The following is a 17,752-nucleotide window of genomic DNA, read 5'->3' on the forward strand; positions in this document are numbered from 1 at the left end:
ATATTTCTTCCTGATCGTAATCCCATCGATTAATTATATTATAATTATTGATCCATAGATGAACTTTTCGTAAACTAATCCTCGATTGACTAATCAGACGATTATCTTAATCGGTCGCTTAAAAGATCCACCGTTGGTGCATCCAACTCTAAAGAAATTTGGTAAAAAGTATTTTTCTCATGTCATGAATAGCACCAGAGTAATTCCCTTTGTATTACGACCCGACTTACGCATCTTCAGCGTTGAATACTAGTTTGAAGCCGGAATCTGACTCCGCAATCTGGCCAAGTTGAGCGCTGGTGGATCCTTTCCCGTCAACATCTGCCCTACAGAAAATTTGTCAATAATAATGAAAATAAATAAATCATTTGGAGAACAAATAACTTAATTGTTGTCAATAAATCAATCAATCAGTCAATGGTTTATTTGTCAGCAACAGGAACAGTACGCCCACATGTTTGAAATATACAAATTGTATACAGCCTATTCTGCTGAAGTTTGACAATTTGACAATTAGGATAAACTGCCTCCTGAAAAACTAAATCTGAAAATTAGGTCTCCACTCAATAAATCAATCAGTCAATGGTATATTTGTCAGTAACAGCAACAGTACGCCCACATGTTTGAAGTATGCAAATTGCCTACAGCCAGAGATGGGCGTGATCTTGATCTTGAAGATCACAAGTGATCTTGAAGATCAAGATCGTGATCTTAATCTTGATCTTCAAGATCACTTTTTTTTTGGTGATCTTGATCTTGATCTAAGATCACTTTTTTTTGTGTGATCTTGATCTTGAAGAATAATAAGATCAAGATCACTTTAAATAGAAGTTTACTTACTAGATAGAGGCATTTTTTTAGAACTCGTACTGTACAAAGTAGTTAGTGGCAATTACTAACATTAAGTCACTGTTAATATGATATGTGTCCAACAAAAGACGATTTAAAGTCTCCATCTAATCTGGTCAGTGTTGCCATTTCAAAATTGAAAAAGTTTTCTGTGTTGGTCATAATAAAGAAGTCAACTTCCGTGTACTTTATGTTGACGTATAATAAAAATGATTTCACTTTGTTCACAATTTCCATGTGTAAATTTTAAAGAAATGTTTGCTTTCATTAACTCAATTTTAGATGTTTCAAAAGTCTAGAATGGCGGTGTTAAAAAATCTGGACTCTAGCCGACTTTGGTCATGTAAAGTGGTTTATTGCAGCAAATCAACCAGACCAAGACTTGTTTAAGGTCTGAGTATGGAGCGGTTTGTCTGACCGCAAACCTCTGAACTTAGTATCTAGGTTGCCAGATGGGTAAATGATGCAATAAACATTGACATAATATAGTGAAAGTTAAAACTACTTAGTAACACGAAAAAAAACTCCCACATAAACCAGACAAAAATTTGGTAATAAATGATGCAGTTCAAAGTTTATTTTTATTTATTTATTATAAATAAAAAGTATAAAACTAATTGCAAATTTTGCGACTTTTTCAGTAGCCTACTACTGTAATTAACCTCGGCCTTGGGTGTGACGTTGCGGTTCTACGCAAACTACGTCAGCAATCGATAAGCCCAATAGCAACAGTCACTAAATTATTACAATTCTTAGGCCAGTGATCGAGTAGTTAAAAGTAAAAGTTAGCAATACCAACTATATACCTTTACCCAGGTTACTTATAGTAATTATTTTTTGCAACATCATTGATCAAAAACTTCATTTTTTTTTCACGTACACAAAAAGTGATCTTGAAAGTGATCTTGATCTTCAAGATCACGATCTTGATCTTGATCTTCAAGATCACATAGTTTGGTGATCTTGATCTTGATCTTCAAGATCACCTATTCTTGGTGATCTTGATCTTGATCTTCAAGATCACCAATACTGGTGATCTTGCCCATCTCTGCCTACAGCCTACTCTACTAAAGTTACACAAGCTCCAACACTGACAGGAAGACAACGGGACGATCATATGGTCTACTAGTCAATTGCCACCAGTCAATAACTCAATACATCATCGCCGCGAGTCAGTCAATATAATAATTAATTCAACTACTTTTGGCTGCCTGTGACCAAGTGGTGAAAGCACCACCTATTATTGATAGATAAGTGGAGCTCCGTTTCTTATATTAGAATGTCTCCAAAACGGTTTCAAATATTTTATCGGCTTACTTAAAAACCAGTGTTCCGGCTGTACTGTCACCCAAAGAAATTCCTTCAGGAAATTTGTCAGCAGAGCAAACGGTGACAAATTGGCCGTCCTTAGAATGGTAGGAAACTAATTGGCCTAATCCATTTGCGCAAACCCAAGCATCACCTGAATCGAAAAGATTAGTCATAAAGGTTATTTAATTTTCGACAAATTTTGAAAATTAATTAATTGAAACCCGTGATGATGCAGGCTTGAACTGAAAAAACGTCAAGTTTTCATACTCACTTTTTACACAGTGAAGTCAATAAAGGAAATAATCAAACATAGCATAAGTCTATACTTTTATAAAGGACTCCAGACTTACAAAAGGAAGAATAAACTGCCTCCTGAAAAACCAAATCTGAAAATTAGGTCTCCACTTAGTCGATCTTTAATGTCAAAACATACGAAGCATAACAATGCAGTCATTAGACCCACCTTAGTCACAGAAACCTATGTGGCCTTTTGGAACAAGATTTTAACTTACTTCATCATTGCACTTGATTCGAAGCAAATTAAATCTAAATTTTGTTTCGCTTGCGCGACATTCGAAAGGACGTGGGTTCGACACCGCTCCAAGGTACGCAGCTGTGTTTCGGCAAAACACTTAATGACATGCCAAAATAAGGGGAGCAGCTGGCTCAAAGACTATTATGACTCTTCGCTGCTTCCTGTCGTCTGTTGTATTGCATATGTGGTCGCAGTGGATTGTATGTTGTAGCAAGGGGTGTAAAATGAAACATGATCATTGTAATTATTCTATAGCAAATTCGATACTGACCAGAATGAACAAAATTTTGTCCTGGAATCGAAAACGAGGTTGATTGTAGTTTTCCTTGCTCATTGACAAAGCTAAGTTGTTCCCCATGTACTCCCTCTGCAAAGTTGGACACTCCAAACACACTGAAGTAAGTGATGAAATATCCACTCCCGTATGACAGGCGAAAGTCACCAACGTTACGTTCCTAATACGAACAAAGAATGTTTATGAACTTTCACTGATCATTTTAACCCCGACTGCAAATGAGAGTAGGCTATGTGTCAAAATTTAGGTTGTTTTGGATGAGGGGGTAAAAAAACAATTTCACTTAGTTTGATTGAATTGATGTCTACAAAAAGTTTCAAATAAAATCAGAATTTAAAAACAAATGTAACGTAAAAAAACGAAATTTTATCTTCTTTCAAAAGAGTTTGTGTATACATGTAATTGCACGCATATTGCACATCCTGTTGGCCGTTAGCATCATTACATCAATCAATGTTGTTCTATTTCCTAACGTTTTACAATAATAAGATAGTTTAAAAGTTGAAAGCCCTCTGAATTAATTCAGTTGCTGCACTGTATTTTACGACAAGTTTAGCATACATACTGGGACAGAAATCGGTGAATTAAGCAAAGTAGTCCATTCAATTGTCAGATCTGATCGGTAATATCGTAGATAAAGTTTCCTATCTTGGATAGTTGTTGAATTGACCTGTAGTTGAAACATGAGTTAAAACAGTTGACTACAATTTGTGTTTGAATCTTTATCCTCGGACTGAAAAACCTTTCATAGGTTATTCCTCGCAGTTTCACATACTTTTAAACTCTTGTAAAGGATTTGACCCGCTGACGCAGAGCTGGTTACCAAGATTTCCAAAGTGAAGTTTCTGATGGTTGTTATTAGTGTTGTTGCCGGAAAAAATTCCTACACTTGGTGCCGCTGAATGGAGAGCAATTCTGAAATGCGTTGCTCAAGCGCACACCCCGAGAGTCAAACCAGCGCCGGTTGATCTTGCCTTGCTTGTTTGTTCCATCTTGAATCGGACGCTTGACCACTGAGCAAATGACTTTTATGCATTTAGGATAAGCTTATCTCTAAAAACAGTAACACTAAGGGAACGTTCAAATATTACGTAACGCTTTTTTCCGAATTTTTGACCCCCCCCTGCCCCATGTAACGCCAACGTAACGCTTTTTTCAATCTCCCCCTCCCCCATGTAACGCTTTTCACTACGAATTCAGCACAAAAAACTACCATTCCGTACTCGAAAGCGTTACGTAACGTTTTGTTTGAACCCCCCCCCCCGATGTGACGCTAACGTAACGCTTTGCATAAACCCCCCTCTCCCCCTCGAAGGCGTTACGTAATATTTGAACGTTCCCTAACGTTTAATTTTACATTGAAACTTTGGCTTAAAGTAAGTTACACTAACTTACAAATAATGAGACCGCAAAACTTTTGTCGTGAAATCCATAAACACCAGCAATGATAGCTGGACTTCCTTCCACCGTCGTTACAATTTGTTGGTAAGGACTTTTGTCTTGGCCAAGTATAAATATGTTCCCCATGCCTTTCTTATCGGAGAAACCAACCAATGAATAGTCTTCGGTTACAGGCTATATATCCGTAAAAAAAGGTTAAACATATTAAATACTGATTATTATACTATATTTATGTTTGACCTCATCATCATCATCATCATCATCATCATCATAATCCATCGTCGGTTTGTTCCCCACTGGTGGGGGTCCTTTAACTCTTTAAGGTCAAAGTTATATTGATAGGAAGGGTCTTCATTATTGCAAACTTTTTTTCAACATTAAAAGCATATGTCTAAAACTCTAATTCTATTTTTTATCCTATTCGAACTTTTACTTTTATTATACCTTTTACGATTTTTATTCATGGTCGAAAAAGTAAGGAAGCGAATGCTTGTGTCCACCTTCGAGAATGGTATCTTGTGTTACAAAAAAGACCTGCTGTTATTAGATGTCGAACCAATCATCCTTGAACCAATATCACTTGACTCTCTCATTGCTCTGATAAGCAGTCGACAACACCAGCGATGGGTTACAACCAGTGTTGGGCGCGATAACTCATTTTTCAGTTAAGCGATAACGATAATCGATAAACGAAAAATGCCTAAAGCGATAACGATAAACGATAAATAAAAAAAAGTTAAGCGATAACGATAAACGATAAATTATCGCCGATAATGTCCGATAACGATAATTTTTTTTTGATTAGCGCTGCCCTATCCCATGCAGCACGAACTGTTTTCATCAACATGACGAAAAATCGAACATAATATACTGTAAAGGGACAAAACTTTTTGTAAGTTATGCATGAATAGAATCGCAACAGCGGCAGTAGGTATCGAATCTTCAACCTCTTGATCCAGAATCAAACCACTGAGGTAACCGCCGTGCTTATAATTATACCTTCAGATACCAGTTGGATGCTTTTATCAATTGTGTTACACTGCCGCTTACGTGCAGTAGGCAAAATAATTAAATCAAATAAAAATACCATAAAAAATTCCAAACTTTGTATTTTGCTTTCTACGGGCTGTTTACAGCAAAGTCAGCAATAATTGAAAAAATTCCAAAAAACGCAAAATGCTTGAAAATTTATCAGTAATCTTAAGCGTTATTGGTAGTAAAAATGTGCATACTGTGAAATCCATCAAGCTTGTCAAATTAGTCGTGTTTGTTCAAGAACAATAACATAATTATCGTAATTTACTGATAATTTCAGATAAATTTTTTTCTGTTTTCTTTGTGAACACCATCATTAAAGCAATGGCAGAATGCCGAGTTGTTGAGATAAGAATTACAATATAAGCACTGTATTATTAGTGGGAATAAAGATATTTGATTGAGCGTTGACTATGTCGCATAGGTAAATCGTCGTCGTATCCAGGCTTACGCCCGGTGGTTGAAGATTTAGATTAAGTAGACGGGAAGGCAAGGAAGCCAATCTTCTTGTCCACCTTCAGGCATGCCTTTAAGTGTCCTGCGAAAGACAGTGTCCTGCCCTTTCGATTGCCGTTCCAGCGCTCTCACCACTCGGCTATGCAGCATAGGTAAATGAGCAGTGATGGGCATTATCGGCGATAATTTATCGGCGATAATTATCGGCGATAAATTTTTATCGCTTATCGTTATCGCTTAATTATTTTTTCAGTTATCGTTTATCGTTATCGCCAAAGGCAATATTTGATTATCGCCGATAAATTTTATTTCGGATCAACACAAGTGGAAAGACCATGAAAAGTAATATTTTTACTAGCCACCTAATTCATGCAACTAAAATTAAAACCAGTTCTTCTTCAGTGCCTGAAGTGTGTGTGCACAGGTCGTTGTCATGGGAGGGGCACGCCCCGTGTAGCGACGGCCCTGACAATACAATAATTTTTAGAGTTGCAAATTGCAATGCAATGAAATGCATGCAACAAGTCTCTTGTTGTTTTGCTGCAATCGGCAATCGCGAGTGAGTTTTACAATTAAAATGTAAGCGCACAGGCGGTACAGATTCCTTTGAAGCGAAGCGAAGGAAATTGGCAAGTGGTTTATGAAAGCGTCGCAATACGACTCCGCTTTTACATCGGAAACATGGTCTTTCGCGCCACCATCACTGAAACAAGTCATTGCAAAATATGATATTGCTTGAAGCATTTGACATGCAGACCGACATCACACTTTTTTGCATCTTGTAGTAGTTTTTGCATGACAACAGGCGCATCGAGTTGCGTGGTAAAATTATGCTAAATACAGTATAACCTTTCTCATTTACCTATACTGTATAGCCGAGTGGTGAGAGCTCTTGAACGGTAATCGAAAGGGCGCCGGTTCGACACCGCTCATGAGCATACAGCTGTGTCTTTAGCAGGACACTTAAAGGCATACCTGAAGGTGGACATGAAGATTGGCTTCCTTGCCTTCCTGTCCACTTAATCTAAATCTTCAACCACCGGGCGTAAGCCTGGATACGACGACGATTTACCTATGCGACATAGCCTACCTCAATCAAATATTTTTATTCCCACTAATAATACAGTGCCTATATTGTAATTCTTATCTCAACAACTCAGCGTTCTGCAATTGCTTTAATGATGGTGTTCACAAAGAAAACAGAAAAAAATTTATCTGAAATTATCAGTAAATTACGATAATTATGTTATTGTTCTTAAACAAACACGACTAATTTGACAAGCTTGATGGATTTCACAGTATGCACATTTTTACTACCAATATCGCTTAAGATTACTGATAAATTTTCAAGCATTTTGCGTTTTTTGGAATTTTTTCAATTATTGCTGACTTTGCTGTAAACAGCCCGCAGAAAGCAAAATACAAAGTTTGGAATTTTTTATGGTATTTTCATTTGATTTAATTATTTTGCCTACTGCACGTAAGCGATAAGCACGGCGGTTACCTCAGTGGTTTGATTCTGGATCAAGAGGTTGAAGATTCGATACCTACTGCCGCTGTTGCGATTCTATTCATGCATAACTTACAAAAAGTTTTGTCCCTTTACAGTATATTATGTTCGATTTTTCGTCATGTTGAGGAAAACAGTTCGTGCTGCATGGGATAGGGCAGGCTAATCAAGAAAAAAAATTATCGTTATCGGACATTATCGGCGATAATTTATCGTTTATCGTTATCGCTTAACTTTTTTTTGATTTATCGTTTATCGTTATCGCTTTAGGCATTTTTCGTTTATCGATTATCGTTATCGCTTAACTGAAAAATGAGTTATCGCGCCCAACACTGTAAATGAGAAAGGTTATACTGTATTTAGCATAATTTTACCACGCAACTCGATGCGCCTATTGTCATGCAAAAACTACTACAAGATGCAAAAAGTGTGATGTCGGTCTGCATGTCAAATGTTTGAAGCAATATCATATTCTGCAATGACTTGTTTCAGTGATGGTAGCGCGAAAGACCATGTTTCCGATGTAAAAGCGGCCTCGTATTGCGACAGTTTCATAAACCACTTGCCAATTTCTTTCGCTTCGCTACCGCCTGTGCGCTTACATTTTTAATTATAAAATTCACTCGCGATTGCCGATTGCAGCAAAACAACAAGAGACTTGTTGCATGCATTTTATTGCATTGCAATTTGCAACTCTGAAAATTATTGTGTTGTCAGGGCCGTCGCTGCACGGGGCGTGCCCCTCCCATGACAACGACCTGTGCACACACACTTCAGGCACTGAAGAAGAACTGGTTTTAATTTTAGTTTCATGAACTAGGTGGCTAGTAAAAATATTACTTTTCATGGTCTTTCCACTTTTCCACTTGAAATTTATCGGCGATTAATTATCGGCGATAATCAAATATTGCCTTTGGCGATAACGATAAACGATAACTGAAAAAATAATTAAGCGATAACGATAAGCGATAAAAATTTATCGCCGATAATTATCGCCGATAATGCCCATTACTGGTTACAACTAGGCTAGCAATATGCGCACAGTGCTGTCAACAAATATAATCGGTTTGGTGCACCAACATCGGGTCTTTTGAGAGGGCGATTAAGCTAACTGTTGATTTGTTAACAGAGGATTAGTCTGCGCAAGATCAGGTTGCGCTGGTTCAAACAGCAGGTTACAATTGGTACATGAGGGCTGAAGAATCCATGGATTAACTTGGCTAATCGAACGATTTTCTCAATGGGTAGGGAATCTACTATCAGTGCACTCAACCATAAATGTTCGTATCATGGCGAATCGCAGCGAATTAAAATCCCGAAAAAGTTTTATGAGAAAAAAATAATGTTAAGAAATCTACTTCACAATATAAGCTGAGACTAATTGGAGAAAACCTGTGTGCATTGTACATACGTGAAAATACGTTCTTGGCGACAACAAACATGTTCCTTTCGTACAAATGCTTTCAAGAAGACTCTCAGTGTAAAGATTATTTGGAAGAGGAAGTTCTTTGATGGATAATTTGAACCCACTGTTCCTTGCCATTAAACTGTGAACTTCGCCGGTAACTGGCAAACCAATTGATGACGCTGGTGCTGACTGCATCTTTGTGTCATCTCTGAGAGCGACGATAGACGATACCGCTGTTTCTATAAACAGGGGATTATTAATAATGATACACAAAGCGCTCCATTTGCAAGTACTTCCATTTTCTATATTTATTGTTTCTCAAAACTATGTCCCTTTAAATTGAAAACGCTGAAACAAATGATGTAATAAAAAAGATTGTTTCCATCTGTCACAATCAATGTGCAAGGCCTCGCGATGGACTGCTTTGTGTTTTCAACGAGCGTGTTGTTTTGATTGTAAAATTCTGGTGCGATGTGTTATTATCGGTTATGACCTGAAGTAACCTTTGATCGCGAATCGTTGTTATGTAACGTAGTTCTGGGACATTCTGTTGTTTTCACAATTGCCAATATCGTTTGTCATGATGTCACAAGGATGTTTACCAATGGATCTCTGATTGCAAAATCATTATTATGCAATGTATTTTCTAGAATCATTTTTCCCTACGTGACAATTTATAGGCTTCGGCTTGTTTACGATTTAATGCAACTTGAAAGAACCATGAGTCCTATGATGTAACATTACGTAACCTTCTCGAAGTTACTAGACCGAACAAATCTTCTATAAATAGTGGTGTAATTTGTGGAATCTTATTATTAGGGGAGTTGTATTATGATGAGTTGATTATTATGATGAGTTGGTGATGAGAGATCATTGTTGTAGTAGTAGCAGTTGTTAAAAGACGCAAAGATTATTGTTGATCGAGAGTTGAAGTATTGAATACGAGTAAAGCAAAATTAATGCTAATATACTTTCTGATTGAAATTAGAATCGTATGAGAAGCTGTGAGTGGATCACGTTTACTGTTACTTTATTAATTGCTGGAAGTGGTGAACCATTCGTTGGAGTCCTTCAAGCGTTTTCATATATATCATTTCACTAGTAGAACTATTCGACATTTAATTAACTGCTTTTCGGTTTAACCCATTAAACTACGTCATTGAACCTTTCCAAGTCTTTTTCCTGGTAAGAGATAGAAAGAAATCGTAACACCATCTTTTTACAGAACAATTATGGCCAGCAAAGCTCAAAAACAAATTAACGTGTTCAATATAAACTAATAAGTTAATAATAATAGCTTCTACTTTTTCAGAGACATCCGCTTTCTAATACCTTACCAGTAGGGCAAGCAAAGTCAATTAAGCAAAGTTTTTTTCTTGTAAGTTATTGCGGTGTGGTTGTAAGTAAGAGTTCTGGATACAAGGAGTAGATTTCAACATCTTAATTTAATAGGTCATTAAAAAGTCAATTTTTTATTCTTTGATCAAATTTTCGTTTCAGGTCAATAAAGTCAATGTTATTTATTGACACGTCCAGTCCAAATGCTTGAGAAAAAAACACGATACTTTAACAAATTTTTGTTCATGTTGTGCTTCATTCAGCTTCTTAACATTAAAAACACTGCAAAACAATGACGACATTTCTAGAACGATGAAGATTGAATGATCAGAAAGTTAATGAAGCGCCGGTTCGACACCGCTCAAGAGCATGTCTTTGGCAAGATACTGAAAAGCGTGCCATGGATTGCGCAGTGGCGCTCCTTCGACAATAGTTCTTGATTTCGTTCTTGATTATGAACAGTATAACCTGCTCTTGGGAGAAATGACCCTAATATATTATGTTAAAGATGTCAATATTTTTGTTGTTGATTTATTTTTGTTGTTGTTGCTGCAGCCTTATTTTAAATATAAAATACAAGAAACAATGGTTCATTCAGTTAATTTTTGTTAAATCAATAAATTCAATTTTTTTAATTTTTAGGTCAATAAAAACTTGCCCTACTTATAAGTTAAACATACAGTGCAGGACAAGCTAATATTTATCTTAGAATCCCATAACTCCACCTTGTTCTATAGGCTCAAAATACCCCTCGCCATTGGGAATGTCGATGAGTTTAAAGTTTTGGGTTTGTCCACACATCTTCATCCAAACTTTGCAAGTTGCATTTGCATCGTAGCCCAAGGAATGGTCATAGTTTCGACTGTAGTAAAATTTAATTCCTTGATGTCCAATTTGAGAAATCGCCTAAAAAAAATTTGACATAAAACCAGTCAAAAAAAAGATAAATACAAAATGCGGAGATCCGACACAACCTAAATTCATAAAAAAAAATCTTGAGGTATTTCAGGCAGAATTGGGTGTTGAAACAAGTCAACATTGACACCTGCTTTCAATTGTTATCAAGACAAAGATTAGCGTTCTCATGTAAAGTTGGTCCGAAAACCTTCCCGACATTCACACTCTCATTAGTCAGCGATCATTCCTTTTTCACACTGATTCAACGTCCACAGTTGTTGAACCAATAAAAAAAAGGATTTTTGGCTGGGATGCACCAAAATGACAGATAGACTATTAACACAAGCAAGCCCAACGTTGTCGAAAGTAAATTTACGACACTATTTGACTTTTAAAATTAATTGTTAAATTCTTAGTCTACTGTGCTCAAACAAACATCAACAAATATTATTTGATCTGTATCATTGAAGTACAGCTGTACACAGAGATGGGCAAGATCACCAGTATTGGTGATCTTGAAGATCAAGATCAAGATCACCAAAAATAGGTGATCTTGAAGATCAAGATCAAGATCACCAAACTATGTGATCTTGAAGATCAAGATTAAGATCGTGATCTTGAAGATCAAGATCACTTTCAAGATCACATTTTGTGTACTTGAAAAATAATGAAGTTTTTGATCAATGATGTTGCAAAAAATAATTACTATAAGCAACCTGGGTAAAGGTATATAGTTGGTATTGCTAACTTTTACTTTTAACTACTCGATCGCTGGCCTAAGAATTGTAATAAGTTAGTGACTGTTGCTATTAGGCCTATCAATTGTTGACGTAGTTTGCCTAGAATCGCAACGTCACACCCAAGGCCGAGGTTAATTACAGTGGTTTTGAAAAAGTCGCAAAATTTGCAATTAGTTTTATACTTTTTATTTATAATAAATAAATAAAAATAAACTTTGAACTGCACCATTTTTTACCAAATTTTAGTTTGGTTCATGTGGGAGTTTTTATTCGTGTTACTAAGCAGTTTCAACTTTCACTGTATTATGTCAATGTTTAATGCACCATTTACCCATCTGGCAACCTTGATACTGTTGTCTGCTATCAAAAAGTTCAGAGGTTTGCGGTCAGACAAACCGCTCCATACTCAGACCGTAAACAAGTCTTGGTCTGGTTGATTTGGTGCAATAAACCACTTTACATGACCAAAGTCGGCTAGAGTCCAGATTTTTTAACACCGACATTCTAGACTTTTGAAACATCTAAAATTGGGTCAAAGAAAGAAAACATTTCTTTAAAATTCACACATGAAAATTGTGAACAAAATTAAATCATTTTTTATTATACGTCAACATAAAGTACACGCAGAGATGGGCAAGATCTCCAGTATTGGTGATCTTAAAGATCAAGATCAAGATCACCAAGAATAGGTGATCTTGAAGATCAAGATCAAGATCACCAAACTATGTGATCTTGAAGATCAAGATCAAGATCGTGATCTTGAAGATCAAGATCACTTTCAAGATCACTTTTTGTGTACTTGAAAAAAAAATGAAGTTTTTAATCAGTGATGTTGCAAAAAATAATTACTATAAGCAAGCTGGGTAAAGATATATAGTTGGTATTGCTAACTTTTACTTTTAACTACTCGATCGCTGGCCTAAGAATTGTGATAAGTTAGTGACTGTTGCTATTAGGCCTATCAATTGTTGATGTAGTTTGCGTAGAATCGCAACGTCACACCCAAGGCCGAGGTTAATTACAGTAGTTCTGAAAAAGTCGCAAAACTTGCAATTAGTTTTATACTTTTTATTTATAATAAATAAATAAAAATAAACTTTGAACTGCACCATTTTTTACCAAATTTTTGTCTCGTTCATGTGGGAGTTTTTATTCGTGTTACTATGCAGTTTTAACTTTCACTGTATTATGTCAATGTTTATTGCACCATTTACCTATCTGGCAACCTTGATGCTGTTGTCTGCTATCAAAAAAGTTCAGAGGCCTGCGGTCAGACAAACCGCTCCATACTCAGACCCTAAACTGGCTAAACAAGTCTTGGTCTGGTTGATTTGCTGCAATAAACCACTTTACGTGACCAAAGTCGGCTAGAGTCCAGATTTTTTAACGCCGCCATTCTAGAGTTTTGAAACATCTAAAATTGGGTCAAAGAAAGAAAACATTTTTTTTAAATTCACACATGGAAATTGTGAACAAAGTTAAATAATTTTTTATTATACGTAAACATAAAGTACACGGTAGTTGACTTCTTTATTACGATCAACACAGAAAACTTTTTCAATTTTGAAATGGCAACACTGACCAGATTAGACGGAGACTATCGTCTTTTGTTGGACACATATTATATTAACAGTGGCTTAATGTTAGTAGTTGCCACTAACTGCTTTGTACAGTACGAGTTCTAAAAAAATGCCTTTATTTAGGAAGTAAAATTCAATTTTAAAGTGATCTTGATCTTATTGTTCTTCAAGATCAAGATCACACAAAAAAAGTGATCTTAGATCAAGATCAAGATCACCAAAAAAAAGTGATCTTCAAGATCAAGATCACGCCCATCTCTGAGTACACGGAAGTTGACTTCTTTATTATGACCAACACAGAAAACTTTTTCAATTTTGAAATGGCAACACTGACCAGATTAGATGGAGACTTTAAATCGTTTTTTGTTGGACACATATCATATTAACAGTGACTTAATGTTCGTAGTTGTCACTAACCAGTAGCGCACCCAGAAAAAAAGTTAGGGGGGGGCTAATTCAGAAATGTCGGCCGAGTGATTTGTGACAATAGACCAATGCCCATTCCTTTGATTAATATTTAAAGGCACTCATAGCCCACAACCCACCGGTTGCCGATACATCAAGATTCGTTTTCTCAATCAGATTAGAAGTTGGCCTAGTGAACCCATGCTACTAGCATCATTAGCATCCTCATCCCTACGTCCACTCTTGCAATCTTCTATAGATTTCGACTTTTTCGTCATGTAGGCTAGCCTATGACAAAATAGAATTAACTTTCCGTTTGCCAACACAAATAAGTGCGAAAACAAACAGTTTGAAACAAAACACTAATTTTGTAAACAATGGATTTGATGTGGACGTTTTTCCTACTTACAAAACATTCAAATTTAGTTCGTTTTTTCAACTAAAGTCCCAGACGCCTTCGTCTCTCTGCTCAAATATCGTATACAGTTTTACATGTCCATGTGATTCGGCATTGACGTACGGTAGCCTACATCGGTATGTCCAACAGACATTTGACCACGAGAGATCTGGAGCATCTGAACTTTAGAGAGTTAAAGAAAAGTGCCATCAAAGACCACATCATAAAGTGTTCTTTTTGCTCTGATCGAAAATTCTTTGCCGACTCATTTAAAATTTTACGCAAAGGCAAAACTCAATTTGACACCAAAATTTAGGAAGCACTGTCAATGAAGGAGCGATAGAGAGCTTCACACTCAGAGTCCCAGCATGGTGTATAACTGGTTCGATGGCCACGTGGTATTGTGTCCTTTGCCGCAGTTATTATGGCATTGCAGAAGTCCTAGTATGCCTCGTCTGCGTTGCATGTTTCAGTCGATGGTAACTTTGCAGCAGACTCATTGGTCAGGAGGCTGTATTGATTCCAATCGGCTTTTTTGAAGTTCCATCGGGACAGGAGCCACAAGTTTTGTGGCGATGATGAGGTACGGCCGGTGTTGGGACCGCGGAAACTTCTCAAGCACACGTCTGTCTGGAAGAGAGCTGTCGACACTCGCGAAGGCCAAGTCAGGGTTTGTCCCTGTTCCCAAGCGGCCGGAGAGGAAGCTGGCTGGTTCCTTTGGATTGAATAGGAGGGCAAGATGGTTTGTAGAGGCCCAGTCAGCCAGCAATTCTCCGTCGCTGCTTGTGTTGCTGTAGCCCCAGTCGATGTGCTGGCAGTTGAAATCGCCAGCGTAACGACTGGGGAAGGGGAACGTTGGAAGGGATGGTGGCAACATTTGCGAGGGTGGGGGCTTGTAGATGTTGACGATGTTGTAGTCTGAGATACAAATGCACACCCACTCAATCTCGGCATCAGTTGGAAATTAGTCGACAAAGGTCAACTTCAGGCTCTCATGCACAAACATGTGTAGTTGGAAATAGCTAGCCTATCTGCAGAGGTGCAGTAGATCTCTTGGAGGAGGATGACGAGTGCCTAGTTGGTATGGGCATTGGGCAAGCTGCTCCATAACTTTGATCTTGCTTGTTGTGTAGCCTTCCATGTTGAGCTGCAGAATGGTGGGGCGTCTGAACTTGTCCATTGCCCTTTGCAGCTGTGCCCTCCGGGTGGAGGCTCTTGGTTGACAAGTTTCGTTTGGCATCTGCTTGGGTACAGATGGTAGGCTACTCACAGGATGGGGCACGAGGAGCAAATGCTATAACTCAAATTTAAACAAACAATTATTTGCTGGAGGTGCGTCCATTCTCCTGAACATTTAGGCTACTTGATGTATCACGTTCTCTGTGGTGCAAATTGTTTCGAAGCTATTTATGTAGTTGTCTTTTCCTAATGTAATTTTACCTTCAAGAAGTTGAAGTTCATTGCATTTTTAGAAATATTTTCAGATTCCTGATGAGGGCTTAAGTTAAATCGAAAACATTCGACCGTTAAAACTATTTGTAAATATGTAAAGTATATTGTTATAATGCTCAGCCCTGTTGTATTGTTGTGTCTTATTCATACCTAACCTGTAAGCAAAATGTATAAATAAGGATAATACAAAAACTTCTTTGTTTAGTGGCGGGTTTGGGGGGGGCTTGAGCCCCCTTAGCCCCATGCTGGGTGCGCTACAGTCACTAACTACTTTGTACAGTACGAGTTCTAAAAAAATGACTCTATCTAGTAAGTAAACTTCAATTTTAAAGTGATCTTGATCTTATTGTTCTTCAAGATCAAGATCACTCAAAAAAAAAGTGATCTTAGATCAAGATCAAGATCACCAAAAAAAAGTGATCTTGAAGATCAAGATCACTTGTGATCTTCAAAATCAAGATCACGCCCATCTCTGGCTGTACAGTAGATAGGAAACCGTACTTTGCACAAAGCGCTCATGTCGCATTGCTTGCAGGCCACTGAAGAGTTGTGAATTCTCGTCTTGTGAAGCAATGAATTAGGCGATGTTCTCAGCACAGCATTGTGAAATTCCTTGTATTCACAATCATCTGAAACGAGGTTTAAATGCTGTTGCAATAGCTGTCAATCAAATCATGTTTTTTTCTCACATGTCCGAAATGAAAGACACGAGGTTGCCGACGTCGCTATAGTGTTAAAATTGCAAGAATGGCAATCCTGTGCATCATCTTGGGCGGCAGCATTTGATTTCCAGTCTAGATGCCATTGTAGCGACGTCCACGCATGAAGCTACCAGCTACAATTTGCAATACACTAAGCATGCTTCTGTTTTGTCCCTTTTGTCTTATTTTAGACCTCTGCTATGGTTGGTTGGTTTTTGAATATTTATCCTCGGACTGACAAAGCCTTGATTGGTTATTCCTGGTAGTTTCGCATAGGCTACTTGTAGACTAGAGGCTTTTGGCACAGGGCTGGTTACCCAGATTGGCAGATTAAAGTTTTCCGATTGTTGAAGTGTTGTTGCCTGAAAATTATTCCATTCACTCGGTGCCGATGAATGGAAAGCAGTTCTGAAATGCGTTGCTCAAGCGCACACCTCGAGAGTCTAACCAACGCCGTGGGATCTTGAGCCGGACGCGTAACCACTGAGCTAACGGAGCGGACCATGTAATATCAACTGCAATTATTTTTGCTTTTATAGCCAGAAATGAAAGTGCGCTCTTGTCAATGTGATCAAAGATTTACAACCCGCTCCTGATGACAGCATCAAGAGGGCAGTGAATTTTGACGAAAGAAACAATTCCATACCGGTAGTGAAAAAATTAAAAAAAAATCTTGTTTCGCAGGCTGAAATGTCATTTCTATTAAAGAAACGTTTACAAAATACACTTAATCTTCCAAATTAAAGATTTAACTATTCATAACGCTGGGGATAAATAGGAGTAGGCTGCTACATTTGCTTATGTCCTTGCACATAGGCTAATCTAGTCTTTATGTTGCTTTGTTATTTCACTGTGTTATAGGCCGTTTAAATACCGGTATTTTGTTCCTTAATTTTTGTATTTTGCTTATATGTTCAGGTGGCAGCGGAGTTTGGTGACCTTTTGTCTTTCGCTGCCTTCCTTGCTGTGCAAATTATTTTTGTTTATTGTGCTGTGTATATTTTTGTTTATTCAGCAGCAGAAAAAATAAATAAATTGAAACGTAGGCTACTGTTGAATTTAATGGACTTACTCGAAGCAGCGGCCATTCCAAGGATTGCAACACAATAATATGCCAACAGCATCTCGTAGCCTTGAAATAACCTCTGTCGCTTTTTAAGCAATTTCGTGTAAGATTACCCTGACCCTATGGTTTTTAATTTACACTTCATTGATTTGCATCAAAATTAGTTTACTGTACAGTTTAAAGGTTAATTTTTGTGACAAATACAAACTAGATATAAATTTATACTATTTTGTAATATCGCGAGTAGATTTTAGTGCATAGTCTGTGCAAAATCTGCTATCCTTCTTAGACTTTTCTCCACAAGTCAGTCCAAAAAATGTTGCCTGGCTAAACATGAACTCAAAATCTGTTCCTGTATGGGAACGTTCAAATATTA

General features: G+C 37.3%; 1 protein-coding gene across 1 annotated transcript in view; it reads right to left on the reverse strand.

Annotated features, from left to right (window-relative positions):
* LOC145766075 (uncharacterized) overlaps positions 1–17,398 on the reverse strand; it is a 41,655-nt gene extending 24,257 nt beyond the window's left edge. Inside the window, exons 1-9 of the mRNA XM_082577730.1 lie at positions 17,383–17,398; positions 16,111–16,238; positions 10,864–11,044; positions 8,804–9,039; positions 4,386–4,565; positions 3,556–3,660; positions 2,967–3,150; positions 2,167–2,311; positions 231–326 (exon numbers count right to left, since the gene is read on the reverse strand). Of these exons, the coding sequence (XP_082433856.1) occupies positions 231–326; positions 2,167–2,311; positions 2,967–3,150; positions 3,556–3,660; positions 4,386–4,565; positions 8,804–9,039; positions 10,864–11,044; positions 16,111–16,238; positions 17,383–17,398 (1,271 nt within the window). The remainder of the gene's footprint in view (positions 1–230; positions 327–2,166; positions 2,312–2,966; positions 3,151–3,555; positions 3,661–4,385; positions 4,566–8,803; positions 9,040–10,863; positions 11,045–16,110; positions 16,239–17,382) is intronic.
* Between the last annotated feature and the right edge of the window lie 354 nt (positions 17,399–17,752).

This window comes from Aplidium turbinatum, chromosome 3 (genome assembly GCF_918807975.1).
Source record: "Aplidium turbinatum chromosome 3, kaAplTurb1.1, whole genome shotgun sequence".
Lineage (NCBI taxonomy): Eukaryota > Metazoa > Chordata > Ascidiacea > Aplousobranchia > Polyclinidae > Aplidium > Aplidium turbinatum.